A 26,229-nucleotide genomic window follows, 5' to 3' on the forward strand; every position below is an offset into this window, starting at 1 on the left:
AATATGTTTTATTTTCCAGCCCGGGTACAGCAGGAAACAGCTCATGAGATGAAGTTCCAAGATGTTCCAGTGGGGTAATTCAGGAGAGCTCAGAATAGATCAGCCGGATACCAATCAAAATGGGGTCATTATTATCTTGATCATATCTGGCCAGGAATAGTATACTGTTGGAGTGACTCCAGGCAGACAGCGTCACATGGCTTCTGGTAAATGGTGAGATCAGGCTGGTGATTAGACTGATGTATGTAATGAAGGGGCGAGTTTGGAGGGATCAGCAAGAGTGCAGTTAAACATAAATTGACAACAGCAGAGTTATGGCAAGAGCTGGCATGCCCAATATAAAAGCAAACTGAAAAATCATTTTCACCAAATAGGAAATAGCTTCTATAAAAATGTTGACCTAAATTGGTGTACTTAAAATATATTTACAGAATAAAAGAATAAACCATACATATTATAAAAGTAACAGTGACTGAGACAGGTCATTGTAAAATAGATTATAAATTATAATTGCTTTTTATATTGTCTATTCTAATTGGAACTGTCCTGAAAAAACTTCCATTGTCACATGTTGGAATGCTGTGTGCTCTGCTCCATGGAACTGAAAATGTTGTGCTGAATCGGTCACAGAGTATAAACATTTTTGCTTCAAATGGTCCACTTTTATTAGTTTCTTAGATACCACTAATCCGATTGTCAATACCATTTAAATCATTCAATTTGCTAATGTTCCGAAACCTCTTTGATCTTTTACATACTTAATTTAACTACCCTTATGTGTCTGTCATGTCTGTAATGGGAAAATACCCCATTACTTATCTTTTGCAATTGTCTTTGGCATTTAACCAGTGGTTAATATAATTGATCAAGTGTAATCCATATTGATTAATATGAATGCTAATTTCAACAATTCAAGAAATTAATTGTTCAATATTTTCTAATTAATACAATAATTTAACTGGAAGAAGAATGGATTAGAATAACTGAGAAGAGTGGAACAGTGATGTTGAACAGGATAAACCACAGGGCTTTTGGTGCAACTCTGTCAAGCACTCAAGAATGCATTCACTCAGATGCCTTGCCGCATCAGCCAAATATTTGACACATAGAGAAAAAGAGAAAGGGGGACTCCGCAGAGGCTGTCGGAGATATAAACCTTTGCCAAGGTAGGCATGGGGAGATGGCAAGAAACAGAGAACTCTGCAGTGGTAAAGATGGGGACTTCCATTATGGAGAGAAAGATAACAAATTCCCTGGAGGGGAAGCTTAGAACCCTAATTAGTATCCGATGATATATGACTTTCTGGAGGAAGATGGCTAAAACTCCTTTTAAAGGGGAATGTATGCTCAGACCTCAAGGAGGTAGGGTGTTATGATGATATTACAGAGAGAGGGGGCAATAGCCATCTCACACCCAGGCGAGATGAACCCTTCCCCATCATAAACCCAGAACAACACAGAGACGAAAGGCCCATCTGATTTACTGTATTTTATTTTTTCTCTCAAGTCATGTCATTTGCTCCACACCAGGAAAGAAATTAGCAACTCAAGGAAAGGAAAATGGAGACAGTGAAAGAGTAAAGAAGAAAGGAGAAGAAAGAAGGAGAAATCTTTTCACAAAAATCAACAATAAATAAATAAATATTGTTATGCAGAGGGTGAGCATGCACACTCGTCCATGCCCACTTGCGAGGCTTCTACCCAGCTCCGCAAAAAAATTTACAATGCAAACAAATGACAGGCTGAAGCCGTTTTCCTCCCCCAGTAGCCATGATTTCTAGCCTGCCCAATCAGAGCGAACAAAAGGCAGGTTTATCCTGCCCTGGGATAGCAGAGCAGCACAAGATTAATTTAAGAGAAAACACAAAGAATTATACCATCACTGGCACAAATGGTACAGCACACCATACATCCAATTTTCCACCAAAAAAGCTACCACATTATCCTTTCTCTTCCATGAATGTAAATCTTGCACCGAACCATCAATGTCGGAAATGGTGACCGCACTTTTTTGGCTGTACTTCGCCCAACATATCATGTGTGGAGAGTAGAGGCTGTAGTGCCAGCCCAGACTAGCATTGACAACCCTGGTGTAGGATAGGCCATGCAGCATCGCCTCTCTCAGGACACGCAGGGCAGCTCTGAGCACCTGCCACCCTCATCTTGTGATATGGATTTCTTTTTCTTGATTCTGCAGCTTCTTTGTATGGAGAAGGGATTGAGTGCCGTAACAGATCTGTGGCTGAGTGCGCGTAGCAGAGACCCCCGTGCAAAAAGGGGCCTTCAAACGACAGGAGAGACATTTGGTAAGGGGATGTCAGGAAGGCGGAGAGCAGCCTGTAAACATTCAGCTTATGCTGTCCTTTCAGTCCTTGATGTATTGAAAATACACTGCAATGCGTGGGAATGAACTGTGTAGTAGTAGGCAGAAAGGATTTAGTGCATTTAAGTGCAACAAGCAGTCAGAGAAGTTTGTAGGCACGTGTGTATGTTTAAAGTGACTGTCTGGTTGGCTTTATGCGTACAACAGGCTATCTGTCTCCGAGTTTGCATGTGCCTGTGTCGGCTGAATGTAGTGGTCTTTGCGCTTTTGTTCGCTGATTCTTCACTGCTTGTTTCACGTCCCTTTTTGTGCAGTGATTTTTTCCTTTAAAGATCAACATATATTCTCATATGATTCCTGACTGTCTTAAGCATTATGTGACTTTGTGCAGACATACACGGGTTCCAGATCAGGCAGGTTCACATATCACTGTGGGTATCTCTCTAAACGTACCACTTAATGTATGTTCAAAAATATGATGCAAAAACAATTGTATTCCATAACATCCTTCTACAATATCTAGCATTTCTCATAGATGTCATGTTTCTGTGTATGTATACCTGGGTCTGTGTGGACATGTTAGCCCTCATGTATGAATATGCGTGTCTGCATAGGCATACTCTGGAATTATCCACATGTGGAGTAAACAACTGGGGACATGGGATTCGTTTATCTGCTTGGTGACTGCTAGCTGCTAAGACTGAACGCTTATCCCCTGAAGCCCAGAAAAAACCCTTTTCTGAAATAAAAACTCTCTGCCCACTTCCTGAATCCCAGAGTCCTTGGGGAAAAGTGTACCTCCCCTCCCAACATCATGCGATCTAAGGTCCTAAGGATACTACTCCACCTCCCTCAAAGGTCACCCTTAAACTGGCAAAATCCCTTTCTCATTGAACGTAATAGCAGCAGAATGATGGTAGTCCCTTGGTTTAAGACTACAGCGTCGAGATCCTACACCTGTCTAGCATTCAAGGACAGGACTTGGGGCGAGTGGAAGCATAACATTCCTAGGGACTGCAAGAAAAAAGATGACATCTCACAGCTGACTGTAAGACCTCCTGAATGGGACTTGACTACTGGTATGTTCTCTGCCTAGGTCACTGCTCAACTTCATGCACTTACAATGCACATTCACTTAATCACATGCAGCCTACGACACCCACACTGAACTATAGAGACCACCCCATTTATATAGTAGGAACTAGCTGCAAATCTCCCTTATCAAGAGGATCTGAGGGAGGGCACGATGTTGTTAGTGTGACAAGGGCCGGACTCTATGCTGCGGGTAAGCTGTGAGAACAAAAGAGCTAGGAGGAAATGGAAATGGGGAGACAATCTAGGAAGTAAGGAAGGAAGGAAAGAGCCAAGGAGGGGGGGGGAGGAAACAAGGAAGGAAAGAGGGAAGGGAGAAGGAAGGGATTACGGGAGAAAGGAAGGAAAAATAACAAAAGGTGGGCAAAAACACGGAAACAACGAATGACGAGAGGGAGAAAAGGGGAATTAGGTGAGGTAGGAAGAAAGAAAATAAATATGAAGGCACTATGCACAGAATAAAGAGTGGGTGGGATGAGAAAAGTAAATAAACAATAGAAAGGGACGGAGTAAGGGATGAAGTACAAAGTACAAAGGAAATGCAAGAAAAGAAAAAAAACAAGGAAGAAATGAAAAGAGGTGTGATGTAGGAAAGAAGATGCTAATGGGTAATAAAGACAAAAGATTAAAGCAAGTTAAGGAAAAGAATGGGTAATGAAAGAACAAGAGAGAACGAATGAAATACAAGAGAAGGCGAAAGAGATGGAGGAAGGAGGGGGGTGGGTGGAACAACTCAAGGGAGGAAAACAATTTGCAGAAAAAGAAAGGGAGAATAAGAAGGAACTAAACATGCGAAACAAAGGCAAAGATGGGCGAACACAAGGAAACAGGCATAGAGAGAATATTTAGAAATAATTGATGGATGGTGGAATGCAAACAGGAGAGAGCGAACAAGTGAATGAAAGTAAAAACAACTGAAGGAAAGGAGGAAGGAACAGAATAGACACAATGTTTAATGGCACTGTGCTCTGCCCCCCGTGGCTTGAGCTTTCTCCCATCCCATATGTAATAATCTGCCCAAAATTCCTTGGCGTACCCTATGCCCTATACCTCAGGATGTGCAGCACCTATGCCATATCTCTCATGAAGTTGCCCACGTCCTTATGCTCATGGCATACCCTCCTTCACTCTGTCATGATATGCCCTCTTTTACTAAAATATGTCCCCCGTGACATGGCCCCTTCTGTAGCTGTCTCCAATGTTATGCTCCCACACATTGCCTTGTCCGTCATTCGAAGTCCCTCATTGAGACACCCTTTCAGCCATCATCACCTTGAATCAGGTGAAGAGACCACAATATGCATGCCACAAACAGGGAAATGTAGAAAGCGTCTGGAAGCCAAAACATCTCCTCTTGTAAGGATGAAGTTATGAGTCATGTATCTGAACCAAGACACAGCCCTTTCTAGAGGTGGGAGGCATCCCCTCAGCCTAAAGATCTACCCTAACTTCACAAGATTACTGTGTGACAGTTGCTCTTTGGCAAAATCTCTGGCCACACCAGGCATGCAGCTTGTGGCTGACCCCACATGGAATCCTTATGTCATGCTTTCGGAGGTGGCACACAGACAGCAGCCATCAACCTAGACGTGTTGGTGATTTAGCCCTCTATAGTCTGCCACCATTTACTTTTGATTTTTGTCGCCAGTTTAGATACACTGCTGTCCACTGTGCCTCAAGGAAAGCAATTAGGTTGTAATAAAAAGACCTTTAGAGGTCTGTCGTGGCATTGTCCCAGAATCCCTCACTGACACCAAACTCTTCCGGGACTTCATTGCACTTCACATTGACTCTTCCATCAATCCAGTCCTCGCCAGTTCAGTCACCTTCATGTCTGCCTCTTTCTCACACTGCTAAGTGTCTGTCCCTTCATATTCATCCTCCATGGAGTTAGGTTCAGAAGACATTCAAAAGATCTATCAAAAGCATCCACCCCAAGCTCCATTTTTCTTTTCTATCACTTCCAGTTGCCGTGATGCAACGTCCTGCATTCAGGACATCCAATCCGCCCACATGGCTAACATTGAAAAACCAATTCCATATAAAAGTCGGCAAGGTTGATGGGTGGCCTCTGTGCCCTTCCCGATTCAGCCTCTAACCCACCCCTGTCCCAATAAAAACCCTTTACTGTATTATTTAACAAGATGATGGTGTCCATGTTGTTTTTCATCAAAACGCAACAAGTGAGATTACTGGTAACAAGCAGCCATTGAATTAATTTCAGGGTCTACAGTTGATTTGACCAAGCAATGGCACGCATGTCAAGGTCATGCACCATGCAGGCTCATGGCAGAGTCACAGCATTCTTTTCCCAGCAGTCCTTGAGGTATATCGAATAGTCTCTCTCTTTGTATATTGCCCCAGCCCAGCTAGCAAGTACTTCTAGGCAACACGAGGCACTCTGGTGCATAGATCTCTTCCTCCCTTATCCTCTCTCCTTTATTGTGAACAGTGATGTTACTCTGCTCTTATGGAACTTCTGCTGACCCATCCTGGATCACTGGAATGTTCCTTGGACTCCTCCAGTTCCCTTCTCGAGCTGTGGAAGGGGAGGGAGATGGTAGGTCACTGGGTGACGGGAGCCGGGGGCTGCTGGCCGCCCCCATGGTAGGAGCGCAGAAGAACCTTGTGTTTGGTGACCGCATCTGCTCGCCTCCTTTGGTGTTCCACCAGAAACTCTTTCAGGCGGTTGGTGGTAAAGGTTAGGGTCTGGCGGCGAAGCTTCATCAGGTAGGCATCTTGCAGCCAGGGGTTAGACAAGCATTCTCCAACAGAGGGTCGACTCCTGTAAGAATAAAGACAATAGAATGAAATCACACACATCATAAGCTCAATCGATCGTTTAGAAGAGATTTCATTTATTTGAAGAGTATATTGTGTTTCTGCGAAGATAATTTCACATCACTTGTATAAATCCCCATCTGCTCGCTCTTATACATATCTAACCCAATTCACCACACTGTGTACGACCAGTTAGTCCCTAAGAAGAATTAACATCCCTAAAACCTGAACAACACAAAGACATTGCTTACATACATTTGATAAAAAATAATAATACATTTATATTTCATGAAATCAACAGTTCACATTGGAAGCCTACTGGATTCTAAAATTAAATTCTTAGTCTGTTGAAGGGTCTACAATGAATGACTACCAATGTATTTTATGAACGTGTGTGGCTCCATGGGCCAAGCCCTTTCCAAAAGTTCCCCCTTGCAAATACTGGGTTCTATGTGATTTTGTGGAATATTGAAGGCCGCACACCAAGAAGACCTCGGCCGATTTGGTGCAGCCCTCAATATTTAATCAGATTTCACTTTTGGGGAGAGGGGGTTTCACCCATCCAAATACTTCACCCAATCCCCTGCCCTCTCACTTCAAAATGCAGGGTTTGACCACCCGAAGCTCCCGTTGCTCCTTCATCTGCTCTGCACAAAATACATCATCCTGAACCCCCCCACCTTGCCCCCTTATCACATACTTACACACACACATACTCACACACTAAAAGAGACACACAATCGCTCACCCGCCCCCTCCCTTACATGACACAAACGCTCCTCCTGGTCCCCCACTCAAACACCCTTACACATAACACCCCACCACGCTACATTCGCCCTCAACATATACACAGACACATGAACACATGAACACACACACCCAATTCGTCTATCTTCCGTCTTCCGGTATGGCCCTGACTGTTAGCCCCTGTACGCACTCGTCTGTGGCAGGGGCATGACAGTTTGATTTAGAAAGACTGCTTTGAGACAGCTCAGAGCGGTCTTTCTAAATACGTTCTTTCCAGAAAAAATTAAAGAGAAATTTTCACTCTATACCAGATAGGTTCTAGGTGATGATCTTGAATACTGAAGGCCGCACACCAACATTTTCAACAGTGATAACGACTGTAACATTACGAATGCCCTGTTTTTTTTCTTTCAAAATAGGTTTAAACCAAACCGCAGAAATTAATTAATATAAAAGGCAGAAGAACAAAAAGTGTACATCGTCCTTAATTTTCGACAAAAGAACAAATGGTTGTTTAGGCCTAACTTCGATTGGGATGTCAAGGCAGCTAACATCAGTGATCGAAATGAGTGGGAACGGTCGGGAGCGATGTTCCACTACTTTTATTATTTTCTGTTTACCATTCCTCTACTTTTTCCGACCATATTCGCCCTTCTATACAGAGGATTTGTCCATTTGTGTACCTGTAAAAGTGTAAAGTTGTAATAGGAGCCTTAGGTACTAGTCATTTACAGTATGATATGATATGGTAGGGCATTTATAACGCGTCTATACACAAGCGTTTCAAGGCGCGACAAGGCAAGAGAGGGGTAACAGAGGGAAGACAGAGACAACGATCTTACTAGGTCAAGTGATATTGAGATCGCGCAAGTGCAGGGGAGGAGTGAAAGTGCGGGAGGTGGGATGTGGCAGTGCAGTACATAGGATCAACAGTAATAATAAATAGAATAAATAAAACAATAGGTAAAATGTGCAGTGCCCCAGCCGCAACACCTGGTCACATTGTTTCCGCCTACCCTCTCCCCTGCCGAGACCAAAGTTCCACTACTTTTTCAGTACACTTCTACCACTGGCTAACATGAAGATACATAATCTTAATTTTGTGTGTAGAGTATTTATGAAAAAAGGTTTAATATCATTGAATTATTTTTCCTAACCTTCATGGGTCTTGTTTAGAATGTATTCATTGGCCAGGGCAGTTTATTCACAAACATCCATACTACTGATAAGAATCCATTTCCTAAAGGTAGTTTTCACAGTTCCTTTTCTGTTATTATTGTTCATGTGGGAGAAGGCCCAAATACATTTCAATTTATGCCCCAAACTATCCTATTAGACAATCAAGCTATCACCAGACTTCTCCATCATACACTGTGCCATAACTCGCAGTGACGGAGATCTAACCCCTACACATCATGTGAGATATCATACCTAACTGATCAGCATCCTGCATGGTACTGGGTTTCTCCCTGCTCGCATGTTCCTCCTACAGAATGCAGATCATATGTATGCATGTGAAAACCTGTCCATTTTCTAAATGTGGGTATCCCCCTCCTTAACTCAAATGCTACCTTCAACGACATGTAGAACGCTCTGTTGCTCCGTAGCTAGGTTTACACTATTAAAAACCCCAAATACAAATACAAAGATCTGTGTGGTGGAAGATATATGCTGCAAAGAGATGCCCATGTATTTGTAGATCCATCCAACCATATCTGTGTCCCACATAAAAGGAGGTGACCCTGACAGAACACTTTCAAACCTTCCCATAGTATAAACCCAACTATAGTACAACAATTCTTACCCAAAACTTTAATATCCAGAACACTCAAGTAACAGGAACCTGGCGTGGTCATCCCAGATGATAAAATTCTGGATACCATTAACAGTAGCATTACAAACGATACAATGCCAGAAAACAACTTGGATGAAGAGTGGTGGTAAATAGAGCAAAGTTCCAGGATGGTCTGTTATCTTGACGTTTTCCTCTGTGTCCTGGCTGCCTGCCGTCTGTAATACTGACAATCTGTTAACTAGCATATTTGGTTATAAGCACCATTGATTCCTCAAGGGTGCCTAATAACAAAGTTTTCACAGTACTTTACCTACTACAAAATGTAGAAAGTCTATCTCCTAAAAGAAGCATTACAGCAAATCGTGCAAACGGTGAACAAGTGAAAATGTACCAGACAAAATACATTCACTGATTGTCATATCCGTGTTTTTGTCCTTTCCCCCCAAATGTAACAACTGAACTTCCCACTGTAAATCCGGGATCTTCGGACAAATCCTACGTCACCACTGTGGAAACTACGCCAATCTAATAATTGTAGTCCCTCCCTCATTCAGAAACTATGGCCGTTCCTGTTTAATGTGCCTTGTCATTTGCATGACTCACTGCAGTAAAGCACTCATAAGGCAACGAGCCGAAGCATACAAACCAATAATTGAATAAATGTAGACAACCCTGATAACCTCTTGGTGCAATGGGATTTAGATGGAAATACAAAATATCTAGGAATAAAGTACTTCCAACGTGATATTTCTGATGACACAGTTTTGTTTTATACTACATGTTGGAAATGATTTAAATTGCACAGAGGGGAAGAATACCGGCCACCAAAATGGACATCAGCCTGCAAATCTATTACAGACTAAGTCAAACTCTGATACTATTCTCTCACTCCTACAAATAGGTAGACACACTGATATCTAAATTCATATGGAAAAACAAAAACCTTGCAGCGATTAAAGCCTGTACGAAATGGGAGGACCTTGAATCCCAGACTCCAGAATATACCATCTAGCCAGACAAAGGAAAGTCAGACAAAGGATAGTCAGACAAAGGATAGTCTGGATACCCCCAGACCCGCGGCCCCTAATATAGACGGTCCTTAATGTAATGACTCATTATTGAATAAGGGTTTATTTTGCCACTTCACCTAATAAATGCTATTACTGGCTTACTCCCAAAATGTCTAATCTTTCACCCGAACAAAATCTAGCCTCCTATACACTGATCCGAACATTCATAGAGATGTTTGGATGTTCAAGTTAGCCTCACTGTGTGGAAACGAGTATTAAGAGGGTCACCCACTGGCGGCTTATACTGGTCATGCAGAGGTATCCTAACTATCAGAGACATGATGCAAGGATGCATTAGGAAATCCTTAAACCCTTAACACTACTAGCTATCAAATTCTCGCTCTTCAACTAGGATCTGAAAAAATATAAAGAGATCTCTACAGCACTCCAGGTGGCATCCCCGAACCCTGGTGTCCCAATCAGACCTCAAACTCACCATCCAGGCACTTCAAACAACAAGCCATCTAGCATACAAACGTTACAAGATTCTTAGAGACGCTACCTTTTGGCACCCACATTTGAAATACAAAAAATGTTATACCACATACCAAATGACAGTGGATGAGTCTGTATGGGACTTTGCTTGGTCTGTCAACCATATAAAAATGGACCCAAACGGGCTGTTACAGACCAATTTGGCCCTGCACCCTCCCCAAAATGTTGGCACTACTAAGTCTCAGGTAGATACCTTGAGCATTAGTTTTTAGCTGCCCAGCATTAATCCCTTCAGGATAGAAATATGGTGTAGACCCTGGACGCAGAGGTTAATCCAAAGGGGAGCACCTTGAATTGGCAGTGGGCCTTCCATATGACACATTTCAGGAACTGCCTGTGCCTCTGAGGATGGTTCATGAAAGTATGGTCCTGCAAAATCAATGACAACCAGTTCTGGAGCTGAATAGTGTGGATAATTTCTTGCAATGTCACCATTTTGAATTTGTCCATTCCCAGGAACTTGTTTAAGGCCCTGAGATCCAAAATGGGAAAAAGTCCTCCCCTTTCTTGGGTACCAGGAAATACCGGGAATACCAGCCCGATACTCTCGGCTCGGGAGGTACCTCTTCAATGGCACCCTTCAATAAATAACAGGGCTCGCAGTTACTCCTGGAGTTCCTGTTCTGGCTGTTGAGGAGGGAGGTGTGTGTGTGAGGGTTTTCTGAAAAAGGGCAGACAGTACCCCCATTTGACAAGCTGCAATGCCCTGGCATCTCAGGTTATCTCCTGCCATTGGAGCAAATGCTCGCCAATCCTTCCTCCAACCAGGGAAATGTGGGGGAAGAACGGGGGGCAGCTTCGTGGGCGGTGCTGGCCCTCCCACTGCTGCTGCCATCTGCTGGCTCCTACAGGCTCCTCTGCCCCTTAAGGAACCTGGGAAATGCCTCTGCCCTTGACTGGGTTACAGGAGCTGTATTTTCTTCCTGAAAGGCTTTCTGCCTGTAACCTCTTCCTCTGGAAGAGAAATTGAAGGCAGGTTTGAGCAGTTGCTGCACAGGCAGGCCCAGAGACTTGGCAGCCAGTTTGGAGTTTTTAAACTAGTCTAAAGACTCATTGGCCTTAGGGCCGAACAGGTGTTCGCTGTCAAATGCAATATCCAGCGATTTTACTGGGACGTTGGGTAAAAACCTAGAACTGTGTATGTAGGCCTACCTCTTTAGCACAGCGGCCAACCCCATTGCCCTGCCATGCAGTCTGCAATGTCCAGACCCGATTGCAAAGACTGGCAGTCCACCTCTTTCCCATCGTCCACCAGGCGCAAGAATCCTTCTTGCATCTCCCCAGCAGGGATATGCTCTGCTGCTTGGACGCATTCACAACCTTTGGGGCCATGCTGCCCAATGGAAATACTTCTTTTGCAAAGGCATCATATTTCTTAGACTCCCTGTCAGTGGGGAGATTGGACGTGGATGTGTATGGCCTCATGTTGAAAGTGGTCGCCTGCACCACTAGTCTGTCAGGTGTAGGGTGGCTTGAAAGAAAATGTGGGTCCTATCTCTGTCGTTTGTATTTTTTAGTGAACTCCAAGTTCACCAGAGGGTAGGAGTAAGGTTCTGGTATAGGGTGGAGAAGGGGTCGGCTATGGCCGCATTAAAGGACAGCGCCCATTCTGTCGGCGGCCCTCTGTCCAAATGGAACTGAGGTACGGGGCATAGTGACGTAGTATATATACAGTGGCTGACATCATGCCCGGAGTTGACGAGCACCATGTCGAATCAAAATGGATCGACATCCAAGTCAAGATGCACCACGTCCCCTGTCGAAAGGTTTTCTGAGCAGCTTATGCTGGAATGGATATCTATCTGATGAGGAATCTGCGGGAGAAAGCAATCCATTGAAATGTTCTTACTGATGGATATGTTAATTGCTCCCACAGATACCTCATTTTATGAAATTGAGTCCAGACGCAGTCTGAACTGGCGTGTTTTCTCAAGCCACCAGGGGGCACAGTGCAACTACGAGTGTGATCTCATCAGGACATACTGGCACAATCTTGTGATGGAAGTGACATCACCCATAGATTTCTCTCAGTTACGCCTTAGGCTTACACAAGGAACAGCACAACCGAAGGAAAGCATTTTTTTAAACATTACAATAATTCAGAAACAGTTCTGAGGACTAGGTGGGTGGGTAATGAGGAATCTGAGTCACAACTCACCCACAAAGAGAGAATGCACAAACAATCCTCTTGTCATGCACCCACCCTTTGGAATTTGATCCAGGTACGGTCTTGCAAAGCCCCCACAATTCTTTAATTTTGCAAATCTCTCAAAACAAAACTTTTTCAACTACACCGTCACAAAGGACTAATCCTAATTGATGCACTGACCGACGCAAAGACCGTAACTCACAGTACTGCGCTACTGTTAAAAGATGCCAGTTCACACAGAAGCTACCCAAGACCAGCGCTTTCGAGCTATGTCTGCGCTATAAACAATCACATAAAATAAATTAGTAAACCTATAAAAGAAATGCACTTTATGTTTCCCATCCCTTCCTTTATCCACTATCCTATACATTCCCTCGAACTCTGAATTATCTGTTGATCCAAATCCAAACCCAACCCCCTCCACAATAAGATAACCTATGTAAAAGAAACAAAAGTATAGTTGTGGCCCTAAAGATGAAACCACCTTACAGCGTGTCAGCAATCTACACTCCCTGCATGTTTGTTTGAACAATACCCTACAACTTTACTTGTCCCCATTAAACCCGACTGAGCCTTCATTCAATCCCTTCCCCAAAAGATCCTGCCTAGTACCATGTAACTCCAACCAGTGCAGCGAGCCCTGGCCATGAACACAGTTTCAGATCCTGTATGAATCGTTTTGTGTATGTCAAATGTGTAGAGCATTCATTAAGAGCCCCCATGTCCATGGCCCCGCAGGGGAGCCAACAAGCCCCCGCCTCAGCGTCTCATTTCACCATTTTGACAGATGAAACGGCCAGTGAGGATTATAAAATATATTTTATTATGGTCATCCCTTCTGCTGCACATCACCAGGTGAGTTGTCTCCAAACCCTGCTTCTTCTCATTCCAAAGCCACTTGCAAATACCTGATGATCCATGTTTTGTCATCACTTAAGATCTTGAGCTTTGCAGGGTACATTACAATGCAGCATATGACCTCCAAAACCTTTACATACCCCATTAAAAGACTTTCTCAATTTCTGGACACCAGACAGGTGTGTAATACAGAAAGATGTGCACTGATGCATTTCAAGGGACAGTCGTTCTCTTCCTTCAGGCTGCCTTTAGGATTCTGCCTCTGTCCCTGGAATTCGAAAGTTTGACCACCATTAGTCAGAAAGTTGCTTCTAGGAAAAGCGCTGCATCAGGACCCTCATTACCCACAGCCAGACCCACCACTTTAATGTTACACACCTGTCCCTCCACTCCAGCTGCTTTGATTGTTTGGAGAGGTCATCAACATGTTGCAGCATTGAGACTGTGCTTCTCACGGTTCTTATCAGTGCCTCGGCCTCCGTTGTCCTGGCCGCCACCTTGGACCTACCTAAGCAAGCCAGCATCGATATTGATGGAGTCGATTTTGGGCTATATTGAAGTCCGAAAGTTTTGATTCTCTCCCTCCATGGATATCTGGGTCTCCCCCTCCACACCATTTGTAGGGGGATTTTGGCGCAGCCGACCACACCTGTCCTTCATCACCAAAATGCTCTGATGCACAAGGTATCACTGTCTGATGTTCCCATGCAAACACAGGTACATTCCATGAAAAGGAGGAAGACTAGCAACATCTCACTGCGCCAGTCCAGGGAGTTCAGTCTCCACTTCACAGATCCCAGGACCCATACCCTGGATGATGGAAGGCCGAAAAAGCTATTTATTTTAATTTTTCTTTGTATTTTATTTGTGTTTTATAAAGCGCTTTAAGCCAAGGTGGTGTACAGAGAAAAAGGAACTGTACAATATAATGGATACAAATAAAATTCCGAAAACAATCGATCATGGCTGTTGCAGTAAATGAGACTTCAGCGACCCACGAAATAAAGAATAGACAGAAGTAGAACAAAGAGAGTAAGGGAGAGTATTCCAGTGGGGAGTGGCTAAAAGCTTAAAAGTGCAAAAACGAGATTGAGTACAAGGGGGACGAGGTGCCACCAATAGAATCTGAAGAAGAGCGGAGAGAACGAGAAGGAGTATAGAAAGATATCAGAGCAGCGAGATAGCTAGGAGCAAGACCATAGAGGGACTTAAAGATAAGACAGAGAAAATAAAATTTAATTTGAGTGTGAAAGGGTAACCAGCAAAGAGTAGCAAGAGAAGAGGAAATAGAATCTCGGAAAGAGAGAAGACAGAGACGATGTAAAGAAGAATTGATACAGATTTGAGAGGGGTAAAACGAGAACTAGGAAGTCCAAAGAAAAAAAAAATGAAGGGGAAAATTATGAGTTTAGAAGCTTGAAAGGTGATAAACGGACAGGGTTTACGAATATTGTGAAGGTGGAAGCGACAGTCACGTGAGGTTAGAGAGATGTGATGAGAGAAGGAAAGATTAGAGTCAAAGTAGAGGCCAAGATTTTGGGCTGTGGGTGAGATAGGAAGCTGGGATGGAGGACAAGAAATAAAATAGGGGTCAGCGTGAAGTGTTTAGGGGGGGTTGAAAAGAGGACTTCGGTTTTCCAAGCATTGAGAGTGAGCGGACATCCAAGATTTAATAGCAACTAGACAAGCGGAAAGAGTGTTGTGAATATCAGAGGAGAACAAAGAGAAAGAGAGAAAGAGTGGAGTGTCGTCAGCACAAAAGTGATGTGACAAACCGAAGGAAGAGATAACAGCTGCAAGAGGGGAGGTGTAAAGAGAGAACAGAAAAAGGCCCATGATGGACCCTTGAAGCATACTGTGGGCAAGCCAGTAAGATTTAGATGACTTGCCGGCCCAAGAAACAGAAAATGATCTTTGAGATAGATAGGAATGAAACCAAGACAGGACAGAGCCTGTGAGACCAAAGGAAGAAAGTGACACCAAAAGTAAAGAGTGGTAGACAGTATCAAATGCAGCAGATATGTAAAAGAGGATGAGAAATTATGAATGTTTGGAGTAACGTGCAGAAAGAAAGGAGCCAAAAACTGAGAGGAGAGCAGTTTCCGTGGAGTGGAGAGGACAAAAGCCAGATTGGAATTGTGGGAGAATAGAAGAGTTGGAGACAAATGTGGGGACTTGAGAATAGAACAGCCGTTCCAGTAATTTAGAGAGATTGGGTAGTAAAGAAATAGGATACAAATTTGAGACAATCGGGATCAGAGGTAGGTTTCTTTAAAATTGGGATAATGGAGGCGTGATTGAATGATGTGGGAAAGGTAGAAAGGCAGACATTGAAAAAGGAACTAAGGTAAGACACTAGTGAAGGGTAGACCTTAAGAATAAGTGCAGAAGGGATCGGGTCAGTAGGAGACACAGTAGGATGAGTTTAAGCTAATAGAAGAGAAACATCAGTAATAGAGAGAGGTTGAATACTAGCAATAGAAGTGAGGGAAGCAGAGGTAGAAGGAGTCGCAACTTCATGTGAGATGGAAGCTTAGATGTCATTACGAAGAGAGGTCAAAGAGAGGAGCAAAGTCAGAGGCAGATAAAGTAGAATTAGCAGAATAGACCAGAGTAGGAGGAGACAGAAGCTGAGCGAGAATTTGAAAAATACGCCTAGGGTGGGCAGACTGAGCGTATAAGCCAAGGTTGGGAATGTGTGCAGGTAGGATGTAAGGGAGATAAAGGGTAAAGCAGGTCAAGGGAGGAGGAGAGAGACAAGGAAATGGAGGAAGCAACCTCATCAGATGTGAGCGCTGAGAAAGAATTAGATGTGAGAGCTGAGAAAGAGGAAAGAGGAGGAAGAGCAGAAGTAAAGGCGGAAATAAAGAGTGAGGGGTTACAGTTGTGTAGATCATGTTGAGAAAAGGATGATGTGGGAGAAAAAGCAGAAGAACGTACAGGGACTTGAGGAGACAGCCATACAGAATGTGGATAGTGGTCAGAAAGATCGACTGGGAGAGAAGACACAGGAGAAGCTGAAAAGGACGAGATAAAAATCAGATCAAGGCAGGATCCAGAAATATGGGATGAAGGAGTAGAGCAAGGAAGAAGATGAGAGTCAATAATCGAGAGTAAAGGAAGAGTGGAGTGTGTTGACAAAAGATGGAGATTCAAGTCCCCCAGCAGTATTACAGGGGTGGGAGTAGGGAGAATGTGAGAAAGAAGATGATCAATTTCTCTCGCAAAAAGAACTGATAGGGCCAGGGGGTCGGTAAACAAGAACAAAAGAAATGGGATGGGGATTTGAAAAGATGTTAGAAGTAAATTCAAATGAGGAATAAATAGGCAGGACCAAAGAGGAAGAAAGAACAAAAAAAGAAGAATGGTAGGGAATGCCAATACCCCCTCCATGAGCAACGGGACGAGGAACATGGCAATAAGAAGTCTGTGAAGTTGTCAAGGAAGCAGCGACCATGGTATTATAAGGAGGAAACCATGTCTCTGTAATGCAGAGAAAATGTGAGTTGAGTCTGAGAAACAGGTCCAGGACAGCAGAACATTTGTTACAGACCGACCTTGCGTTCCCAAGTCCCAGGTCAATGACTGCAGTACTGGTAGAACATGAAGGGTAAATAAGGTTATCAGAGTTACAAGTACAGGTAGGTCTTGAAGTGGCAGGATTGCAATCTGGAGGCGTATTGAGGAAAGCAGAAGTGAACATGAGCAATGTTACGAGCACCTTAATGAGATGGAGCTAGAACCAGGAATCTGATCGTCTGGGTATGCTGGGGTGTGGAAGCCAGGTCTAGATGACATTACTGGTCAAGCTGGACTAATACAGAAGCAACGACTGACTGATGGACACGCTGCGTCCTAGCCACGGACAGTCGCAGACAGCAGGGGCTCCACTTTGCCCTACTTCACCCAGGCTTTGCCTGGGCCGGATGTTTGATGCTGTGGCGGGATGGAAGCGATGCTGGAGGTGTGCCCTCGCCATTGCCTGGCAACGGAAATGCTGAAACAGATCACGCCGGAGGAGCGGGCCAGGCAACAACACTGTACTCTAGTACAGTGTGTCGCAGCAAGGCACTCACAACCAGGGAGGCAGGTGGTGTCTGGATGGATTGAGGCAGCCAAGGACGCCGCAGACAGCACAGGCTCAACTTTGCCCGTAATTCAGGGGAACGACTACCACCAGCCCCAATGCTGCAGGAGGGTGTTAAAAAAGCAATCCAGTATAAATAACAAAGATCACCAGTCCCAGAAACACCAAACAGGACAGCTCCCCCAAAGGTCTTTAAATGGACTAGCAGCTCCCGTACCAGTTGTTAATGCCCTGCTGCTGAGTTAATGTGCCCTAAGAAGTTCACCCAGCTCGTCAGTGGTATGAAGGTCCCATCTTGTCCCTCGCCCAGATCCAAGCCTGGAAACTCCACCAACCAAGGTATCTCACATGCCACCTGGTAGGAGATAGCACAGGGGACCACACCACCACTGAAAACGAGCCCCTCACCCCGATCTTCAGTTCCTGGCAATATTTTTCTTCGCCTCTCCATCAGTGATCTGCATCCATTATGCTGTTTGCCATCTTTTTTCTCAGCACTTTGTCGGTGAAGAAAGAGTCCAAACCCACACATTTTCCTGCTACGTCTCCTGGTAGACTTTCATCTCACTGTATCAATTACCATGTCCTGCACACTCTTTTTGTCAGCAGGACAAGCACAGGATCCTTGATCCTCCAAAGGATTCAGCTGCATAAGCCCTTTCTCTCAGAGTCCCTCTGTGAACCTAGGCACACTTATTGAAGTTCGCCTGGCAGGCATGGCAAGAAAGTGCAACCCCCAACAAGATCTCTTCATTCTTTCAGCACCCACAAACTCTACTCACTGTTCCAATGTCAGGGGTCCGCACTTGTGATGTGGGCCACAATCTTCCCTCATTTTATACTGTCAGAGTTCCAGCCAACACTGTAGCCTACCATAGTTTTCTGAGGCTTCCCCACACACAGTGTCTCATCTGCAGGAGCAGGGCCAGCTCTCGCCACCAGCCCATAGTTCCTCTGGCAAATGTTATCCAAAACATGTATTTTCAGGTTATTTCTGGGGGCTATGCCATGGAGCTGATATAGATCACAACTCCACTGCCTGGCTTCACTCAAACACTCCTTCTCTAGGTGTATAATTTTGCCTACTGTATCAACAGCTCTTTCCTCATTTCAGAAGAGAAATTGGTAGAGACACTTCCCTTGGCAAGGGTAGCAGAAACTACAGCCGGTTGCACTGGAGAGTAAGAATCTAGGAACAATTCTTCTTTGGGTGGGGGAGCGGGGAATACAACATTGTAACTAACCTCTCATTTATTAGGGTTAACACACAAGGTGAGAGCCTACAATTTCCTGGCCTTTCTGGCTGTAGAATGTTTAGGTTTCCATGAAGATTCCATGAAGCGCAGAATCCTATTCTTAAAAGCTTCCACAAAAGAAGGAAGTGACCTCTGTCAACCATATTATCAGCTCAAGGAGGTTGAAGGTGTTTCGACTGCATTGGATCCTGATTATATCTGTGGGTATCCATAGTTTGTTCCATCGTGATTGGGACTTCTGGAACTGCTGGTACCATGTGGGATGATGACACTATAACTAACTCTGCCAATGCAAGAGAGGCAATTGGGACAGAGGAGTGAGAACTCTTGGAGGGAGAGGAGAAATTATTCTTAAAGAACAAATTATTTACCTTTAGTCATATTATTTATGACAGATTGGTCCTTGCTCCCCCAGATTCCTCATTTTAGAATTATCCTTCATACACATATCTGCCTTCAGGACAATGTTCAGATCCTGGTGCCCTGCTGCTATGCTCAGCATTTTCAAAGTGCTCAGACACTGCTTTGGCATGCCGCCACTTTGTGAATTTGAACCTTTGCCATATCTCCACCTAAGACCTCCAGCTTCAAGCCTGGTAAGAATTGTGCATGTCCATGTCCCATTAGCATTGTAATTGGGTCCAGATCACAACACTGTTGAAGACAACTCTTGCCAATCTGAGCACTCTTTGGCTGTTTGAGAGAATGCCACCAAGCTTTCACCGCCCTGCACAAGAGAGGAAAAGTTCCAGACTCAAACGTCGACAAATAAAGTAGAACTGTCCTGGGCCACAGTGAAGAAACCAGAGGAATCCCCTGCTTACAGAAAAAACAAGTAGAAGAGATAAGGAGGTCTCATTATTCGAGTTCTTCCTCCTCCACTTCTCTTCGTCCTTCAACAACAGCACTTTAATTTCCACTCGCGGGAGTCGGCTTATGAGCAATCAATACCTACATAAGGTACCATTTCCTGCTAGCTTCACTAGTACACAAGCAGTCTTGACATTTAATCATAGCTTAATTTTATGCAAGCTGCTCCCAATACTCTGTCGAGTACAGTGTGCCCTTTCATCGCATGATAGAAACAGCAATGGAATTCCTGGGGATTACATTCCCCTCAGTCTTCAAGGTGTGATACGACCTGACATTCTAGAAAAGTGCCCTCCTTAGAATAACCTCCTGCCATTTAACATTAACATGGCCATTTCTGACCCATTCATCTCAGTTTATGATAAGATATTTTATTTATACCGCGCCTATACATAAGTGTTTCAAGGCGCGAGTTTGCATGAAACCTATTTCAGCTCTGATTGTTGATAAGGATTTGGCCAGAAGACACAGGCCGGCACCTTCAGACTCGGTGTTCACCCACCCTACAAATGTGAGTCTGGTAGGGACAAAGGCTACCACGTTAGCACACCGGACTGAGAGGGCAAAAAGATTCACGCTCTTGGGAGGAAGGTTTATGTTTCGTGTAACTTGGCCCTGAGGACAGTTAATGCTTCATTCGCTCTCACCCACCATTCCACATTTTGTGGAACGTGGTTAATGAGGCAGCTAACAACCTGCCTCTTAAGATATAGGTGTCATTTGCCAAGTTGGTTGCTGATGACAGGCATTCTAAAAACAGATCTTGCTGGAAGGTTTAGACATGGCAGATTCTGTGGCACACATGATTTGCTCAGGTGTTATTGTCAGGAGACATTCGTGGATGTGCACCTCAGTTTTTGCACCTGATGTCCAGGACAAACATTTGGACATGTCCTTTGATTGGCCAACCCCTTTGGCTCCAAGGCTGATAAGTCCTCAGATACATTCAAGGCCTCCAAGACCACAGCCAAGTTACTTAGCCTGGTAGTTTGATATCCTTCTCCATCCTAAGACAAGGGACACAACGGGATCTCTGTTGCCCATAGGGGTAATTGTCCGTTGAAACAGGACAGACATCACCAGAGGCACTACACTTGCATGGGTAGTGGGAGAGGTGCCCCTTTAGTTAATGCGTCTGTCTCCTCTGTTTACCCCTCTACGCCACTTTACTTTGCTATTCTGGCATTCTTCAATAGAGGGCTGAAAGCTATCCTTTGTTGGCTCCAAAGCAAATAAGTACCACCTCTGATGCCTGGGTCTTGCAGGTCATTTCCCAGGGGCGTTGTCTCCCCATCATCCACTGTCCATTAGACAAGCAGCTCCCTCCTGACCGGGCATTCCCTAAAATCATCCTGCTGGAAGAGGCATCTCAGCCCCAAGTAATGGCCACGATAGAGCTCATGCCCACCTTGGCAAGAGGGGGGAGAGTTTTGCATTTCCATTCCATTCCATTTTGGTGCTAAAGTAAGATAGGGTTTGGCACCCATCTTTGATCCGTGGTTGTTGTGCTTCTACCTATACAAGAATACGATAATGGGATTGAGAAATGAAGGAAACAATCTAATTGATAATTTGAACTTCCGAGCAGACCTCACAATCAACAAAACTGGTGGGCAAGCAAGGCTGAATGATCCAATAGACAATCTTGACACATGCTTAGGGGTGCACAAAGTAAGGGGTACATGCAGATTCCAGTCTGCAGCCCCATTTGTTGTTTTAAATTGTAGCAACAAATTGGCACAAAACGGTTACAATGCCAGCGACCAACATATTATAAAGAAAATATGCAAGGTTTCACTTTTACTGGTCGACTGCACAATAGATGTACTTGCTGAGTGTAAGTCAACGTTTAAAGCAACATATATAAAATAATAGACCTAAAATCTAGATCCAATGAAAAGATTTATTTCTTTATATAGAGGAGGAAGAATGCTCTTTTGCTCCTTTTGCTCACAAAATAATGTACAATAGATACAAAATCAGATTTGACGGGAAGCAGTGAGCTTCTTACAATGGGGTGAGTTTGAGGGACATTCTGACCAGGTTCTGGAGGGGAGTAAATGCAACAGTCACCGGGGACAATACATAGGTAGACATACATAGATTAAGGAAAATGAACATCAGACTTTAAGTACAGGTAGGAGGTATGGCCAGCTGTGCTCGGGATGTGACCATGATTGGAGAAGTGCTAGAGTGGAAGCCGCGGAAGTGAGGAACAAAGGTAGGTTAGAGGCGAGGGAAAAATGTTAGCTAGTAGGCAGCTGGGTGGTAGGCTAAGAGGGTAATTCGGAGGCGAGGAGCTAGGCTATTAGTTTGGTTTCAAACAAATCCTTGTGGACTGTTTCTCGGCTGTCTGGGGGAAGAGAATTCCATGCAAGTGGAGCAAGAAGAGAGAAGGAGTGGAAGCGAGTGGAAGCACAAGGAGGATGAGGAGCCACAAGGGTAGTCAAGGAGGCAGAGTGAAGATTACAAGAAGGTTTGTAGAGTTGGATAGGGGAGGATCGATATAGTAGCGCCTTACCGTGGACAGATATTTGAACCAGGAGAGGCAATATAAATCTGGCCCCGTTTTGCATTGATAGCCATCCAGCCTGGTGACTGTACAAGGAAGTAGGTGTGAGGTGAGGGAGTTGAAAGAGAGTCCTAGAAGCAAAGTTAATGATCTTGTCGACAGAAAGCATAGTTAGGGAGACCAAAGAGGATGCTGGCCAAGTAGTCCAGTTTAGAGAAGACAAGAGCGGTTAAGAGATGCTTAGTGGTGTTAAAAGGAAGGAGGTGCCTGAATGTCCTAATATTTAGGAAGTTGAGGCGAGCTGCTGTTCCAGTTTTGGAAGTGAAATTATAGAAGGTGTGAGAATGGTCATAGATGACGCAGGGGGTTCTAGCTGAATAAGAATAGTGGAGAGTGTCTGGTGGGAAATGGATAGGCAGAGGAAGAGATGAGAGAGAGCTTTTGGCAGGGAATAAGAGCACCTCAGTTTTGGTAGAGTTTAACATAAGAGAGTGCAAAACCATCCAGTATTCAATGGCATAGAGACAGTTGAAATTTTGATAGTGAGATCAGAGTAGAGTTCAGGAAAAGAGAAGAATATTTGGGTATCGACTGAGTTGGAACCCAAAGGAGGTGATTAGAGGCCCAAGAGCAGAGGTGTAGAGTGTAAAGAGGAGCGGACCCAAGACAGAGCCTTGTGGAACACCAACAGTTAGAGGAGTGAGTTGAGAGGTGTTGTTGCTCCAGGAGACAGATAATTGGAGAAGTGCAAGGTAGTATTCAATCCAGGCAAGGGCATGATCATGAATCCCAAGAGCAAAGAGAGTACTAAGGAGATCAGAGTGATCAACAGTGTCAAAGGCAGGAGACAAGTCAAGAAGAATTAGGATAGAGGATATGTTAGAGTGCTTAGCAGAGGCGATGAAGGTGGACACATTAATGAGAGCAGTTTCTGTGGAGTGACAGGAGCAGAAACCTGCTTATAAGGGGTCTCGAAAGTTGTGGATGTCTAAGAAATTGGTAAGACGGTTGAACACAGCCCTTTTGAGCACTTCAGAGTAGTGTGGAAGGAGAGACACAGGGCAAAAGTTAGCCGGTAGGTTCCGGTCAGCCCCTTGCTTTTTTAGGAGAGAGATGACCATGGCTGTTTTGAAAACAGAGGGAATGCAAGTAGAATCGAAGGTTAGGTGGAAGAGTTCAGCTAGGTGAGAGGCCACAAAAGGGGCAGTAGGGTTGACTACCAGAGGAGCAAGAGACTCCGATGGGGCACAAAAGGGGTTAGCCTTCATCAGTAGAGATAGCACTGTGTTAGTATTAGTGTGACTAAAGTGGGAGATAGAGGCAGAGGATGATGCTAGAATAGGCAGGGTGTAAAAATGTAGGAGGAAAGAGTGTGAGGAAGTTCAGGAGAGAGTCTCTAATTTTGAAAATCTTTGCAGCAAAGTATTCAGCTAGGTCATTAGCTGTGAGAGTGGAGTTGATGGTCATAGACTACTTGTGCAGCACTTGTGCAGTAGCTGTGCAGCACTTGTGCAGCAGCTGACGCATGTCTGTGCAGAGAGAGTGTATGAATGGTTTTCCCCATGGCTGAGGATGCTGAGACTTAGGGGTGAAAGTAAGCAGTGGGAAGTGGGAGGAGAATGAGTCATATAGTAGGGATTTGAAGCTGGAGAAGGCAATGTTAGTGAAAGAGGCATCAGGTGTGAAGGATGAGAGTGGGAACTGGAGGTTGGAGAGAAAGGAGGGAATGGCAGAAGGTTTACATTTCCTTTGAGTAATAGGTGAAGCAAGTGGTGAGGAAAGGTCAGAGGGTGGAAAGAAGATGGTGGTGGAAACAATTCAGTCATCAGATATAGATGGTCTGACAGTAGTATTAGTGGCTGATAGAGAGGTGGAAATGAATAAGAGATCCAAAGAGTTACCCTCGGTGTTGGTTGGTAGGCTATGGATAGAGTGGGGAGCCTGGTCACTAGGAAAAAGCTGAAGTTCAGATTTTTGAGAAATGGTTGTAGAGATAAGGTTAAAATCACCTAAGAGAATGAGGTGATGTTTAGTGGAAAGAGAATCAAGGAGTTTTCGAAGATCATCAAAGAATGGTCCAGTGGGACCAGGGGGGGGGGGCACAGATGGAGATGATGTGAACCGAGTAAGGCACAGCAGTAGTGGAGATGGTAAATTCAAAAGAGGTAGGAGAGGACATGGCATTGGAGATTTGTGAGGCATTGAGGCAGGAACAGAGTAGCTGTCTGACGCCTCCATCTCTGCAAGTCAGTCGTGAAGAGTGAATGAAGAATAGTTTGGAGTCATGTAGGGCCGCCAGAGTGGCAGTCCCAGATGGAGAAATCCAGGTTTCAGTGATAGCAAGAAGGACTAGGCGAGGAGAGCTGGAGTGAAAGTAGTCCGTGATAAAAGAAGGTTTGATGCATACAGACTGAGTATTCCATGGTGCAATTTTGAGTTGATGAGGTAAGGAACGGTGTATAAAATGAGTCTCAGAGGAAGGGAGGCAAGCTGGATAGGTGTTAGAGGAGTGTGAGGCCTCAGCTGACCAAGGTTCCAATGAGGCACATAACTCGAGCGGGCAGAGCCCCGTTAATGGACAATTAAGCCGGAATGATCAGGCACATGTACCGGGCAACAACTACACGGCGGATGGGATCTGCAGCCTGTGGCATGAATGGGATCCACCGATCCAGAGCCGCACATCTTCTTTTTACGCCCACCCCCTCCTGTCCAAGCCTCTGGTGATAGGGCGGCCCGCTGCGCAAACCCAGGCGGTACTTCTCCTCAGACTTCACATCAGACATGCAGGGAATCAACATGGCGAAAGCAGACAGAACAAACGAGCCAAGGGGGCAGCATGTCTTCTCCGTATAGTTGCATGAATGAAATCGTTTGTGATTGGGCAACCATGAGGGAGAGCTGGATAAAAGGAAGGAGCCTAATACATTGGCCCTCATTACGACCCTTGCGGAAATTGACTGACCGGACCGCAACAGCGTAAATAGCGTTTCCGCCATTGCACGAAGGAGCAAAGTGCGGCCAATCACGACCCATCGGGCACGAGCATTACGCCATGGCGGAATCCGAAAGGCTGCGATGGCGGAAATGACCCCAAAACGGCCCTTACCGCCGCCGTACGCTGCACCAGGTGCAATACCGCCACCCATCTTAGCGGTCACCGTAATGAGCGGTCACCGTAACGAGCGTGCACCGCTAATTACGGCCACCGTAAATATACGGAAACGGAAGTAAAAGCATGTGGCCGGAACGGGAAACAGCACGCCGCACAACTATAAAATCCGAATCCCAACACAACCATAAAAAATCCGACCCTGACACACATCCCAACCCGTTAGCAACCCCAGTTAAAAAAATAAATATGGGAAAGGTAGCCAAGAAAGCGTGTGACCGCAAGCGGCAGGTACACTTCTCCCGAGAGGAACTGACCGTGCTCACCGAGACCCTACAGGAAAATTCCGCCGTCGTCTTCTCAAGTCAAATGACCAGGACGGCCCTTGCCAACAAGAAGGCCATATGGGTCCTGGTGGCACAGCGCGTAAGTGCGGTGGGGACAACACCCCGCACGCCACAGCAATGTCGCAAGCGGTGGGACGACCTGCGGATCCGCGTACGCAGCATACTTTCTGCGAACAGGAACATCGCCACAGCTACCGGGGGGGGTTCAGAGTCGCCCATCAAGTTGACCCCCTGGGAGGAAATCTGCGCCTCCACCATAGGAATGGAGAGCATAGAGGGAGTCGGAGGGATGGAGAAAGGAGTGCCGACATCCGGAGAATCAGGTAGGTTGGCCAAGAGAAACAATGCGAAATCCACAAACCACGAACATGTGCAGTACCATGTGACCCCATAGTGCAATACATACTTAGCCCTGACAGCGCCCTCTAAAAGTCAGAATGAACAAACAAATCAATCAAGAAGCCATAAACAACCCCTACATGTGCAGCATGCACCCCCTAACTGCAGGCAGCCAAATGAATGCATCCTCAATCCACACGGAAATGAGACCACCTCCAAGGCCCAGTCCCAAATCAGCCTCATGTACCACCCCAATGCATTTGATACGTTGCCATTCCAAATCCGACAGACCCATAACTAACGCTCGCCCCTCTTTACTCCACCACAGGGTCCGATACCAACGACGAGCTGCAGGACACCCCTACCAGCACGCCTGCAAAGAGGGCCAGGACCAAC

At 45.0% G+C, this 26,229-nt stretch overlaps 1 protein-coding gene across 4 annotated transcripts in view; it reads right to left on the minus strand.

Moving 5' to 3' along the window:
- Positions 1–1,474: 1,474 nt before the first annotated feature.
- Positions 1,475–26,229, minus strand: part of SPEG (striated muscle enriched protein kinase) — a 2,620,794-nt gene continuing 2,596,039 nt past the window's right edge. For all 4 annotated transcript variants that reach the window (XM_069616880.1, XM_069616879.1, XM_069616881.1 and 1 more), the window contains one exon: positions 1,475–6,200. In XM_069616880.1, the coding sequence (XP_069472981.1) occupies positions 5,981–6,200 (220 nt within the window). In that variant the 3' untranslated portion in view covers positions 1,475–5,980. The remainder of the gene's footprint in view (positions 6,201–26,229) is intronic.

Source organism: Ambystoma mexicanum, chromosome 9 (genome assembly GCF_040938575.1).
Source record: "Ambystoma mexicanum isolate Mex_15411 chromosome 9, UKY_AmexF1_1, whole genome shotgun sequence".
Lineage (NCBI taxonomy): Eukaryota > Metazoa > Chordata > Amphibia > Caudata > Ambystomatidae > Ambystoma > Ambystoma mexicanum.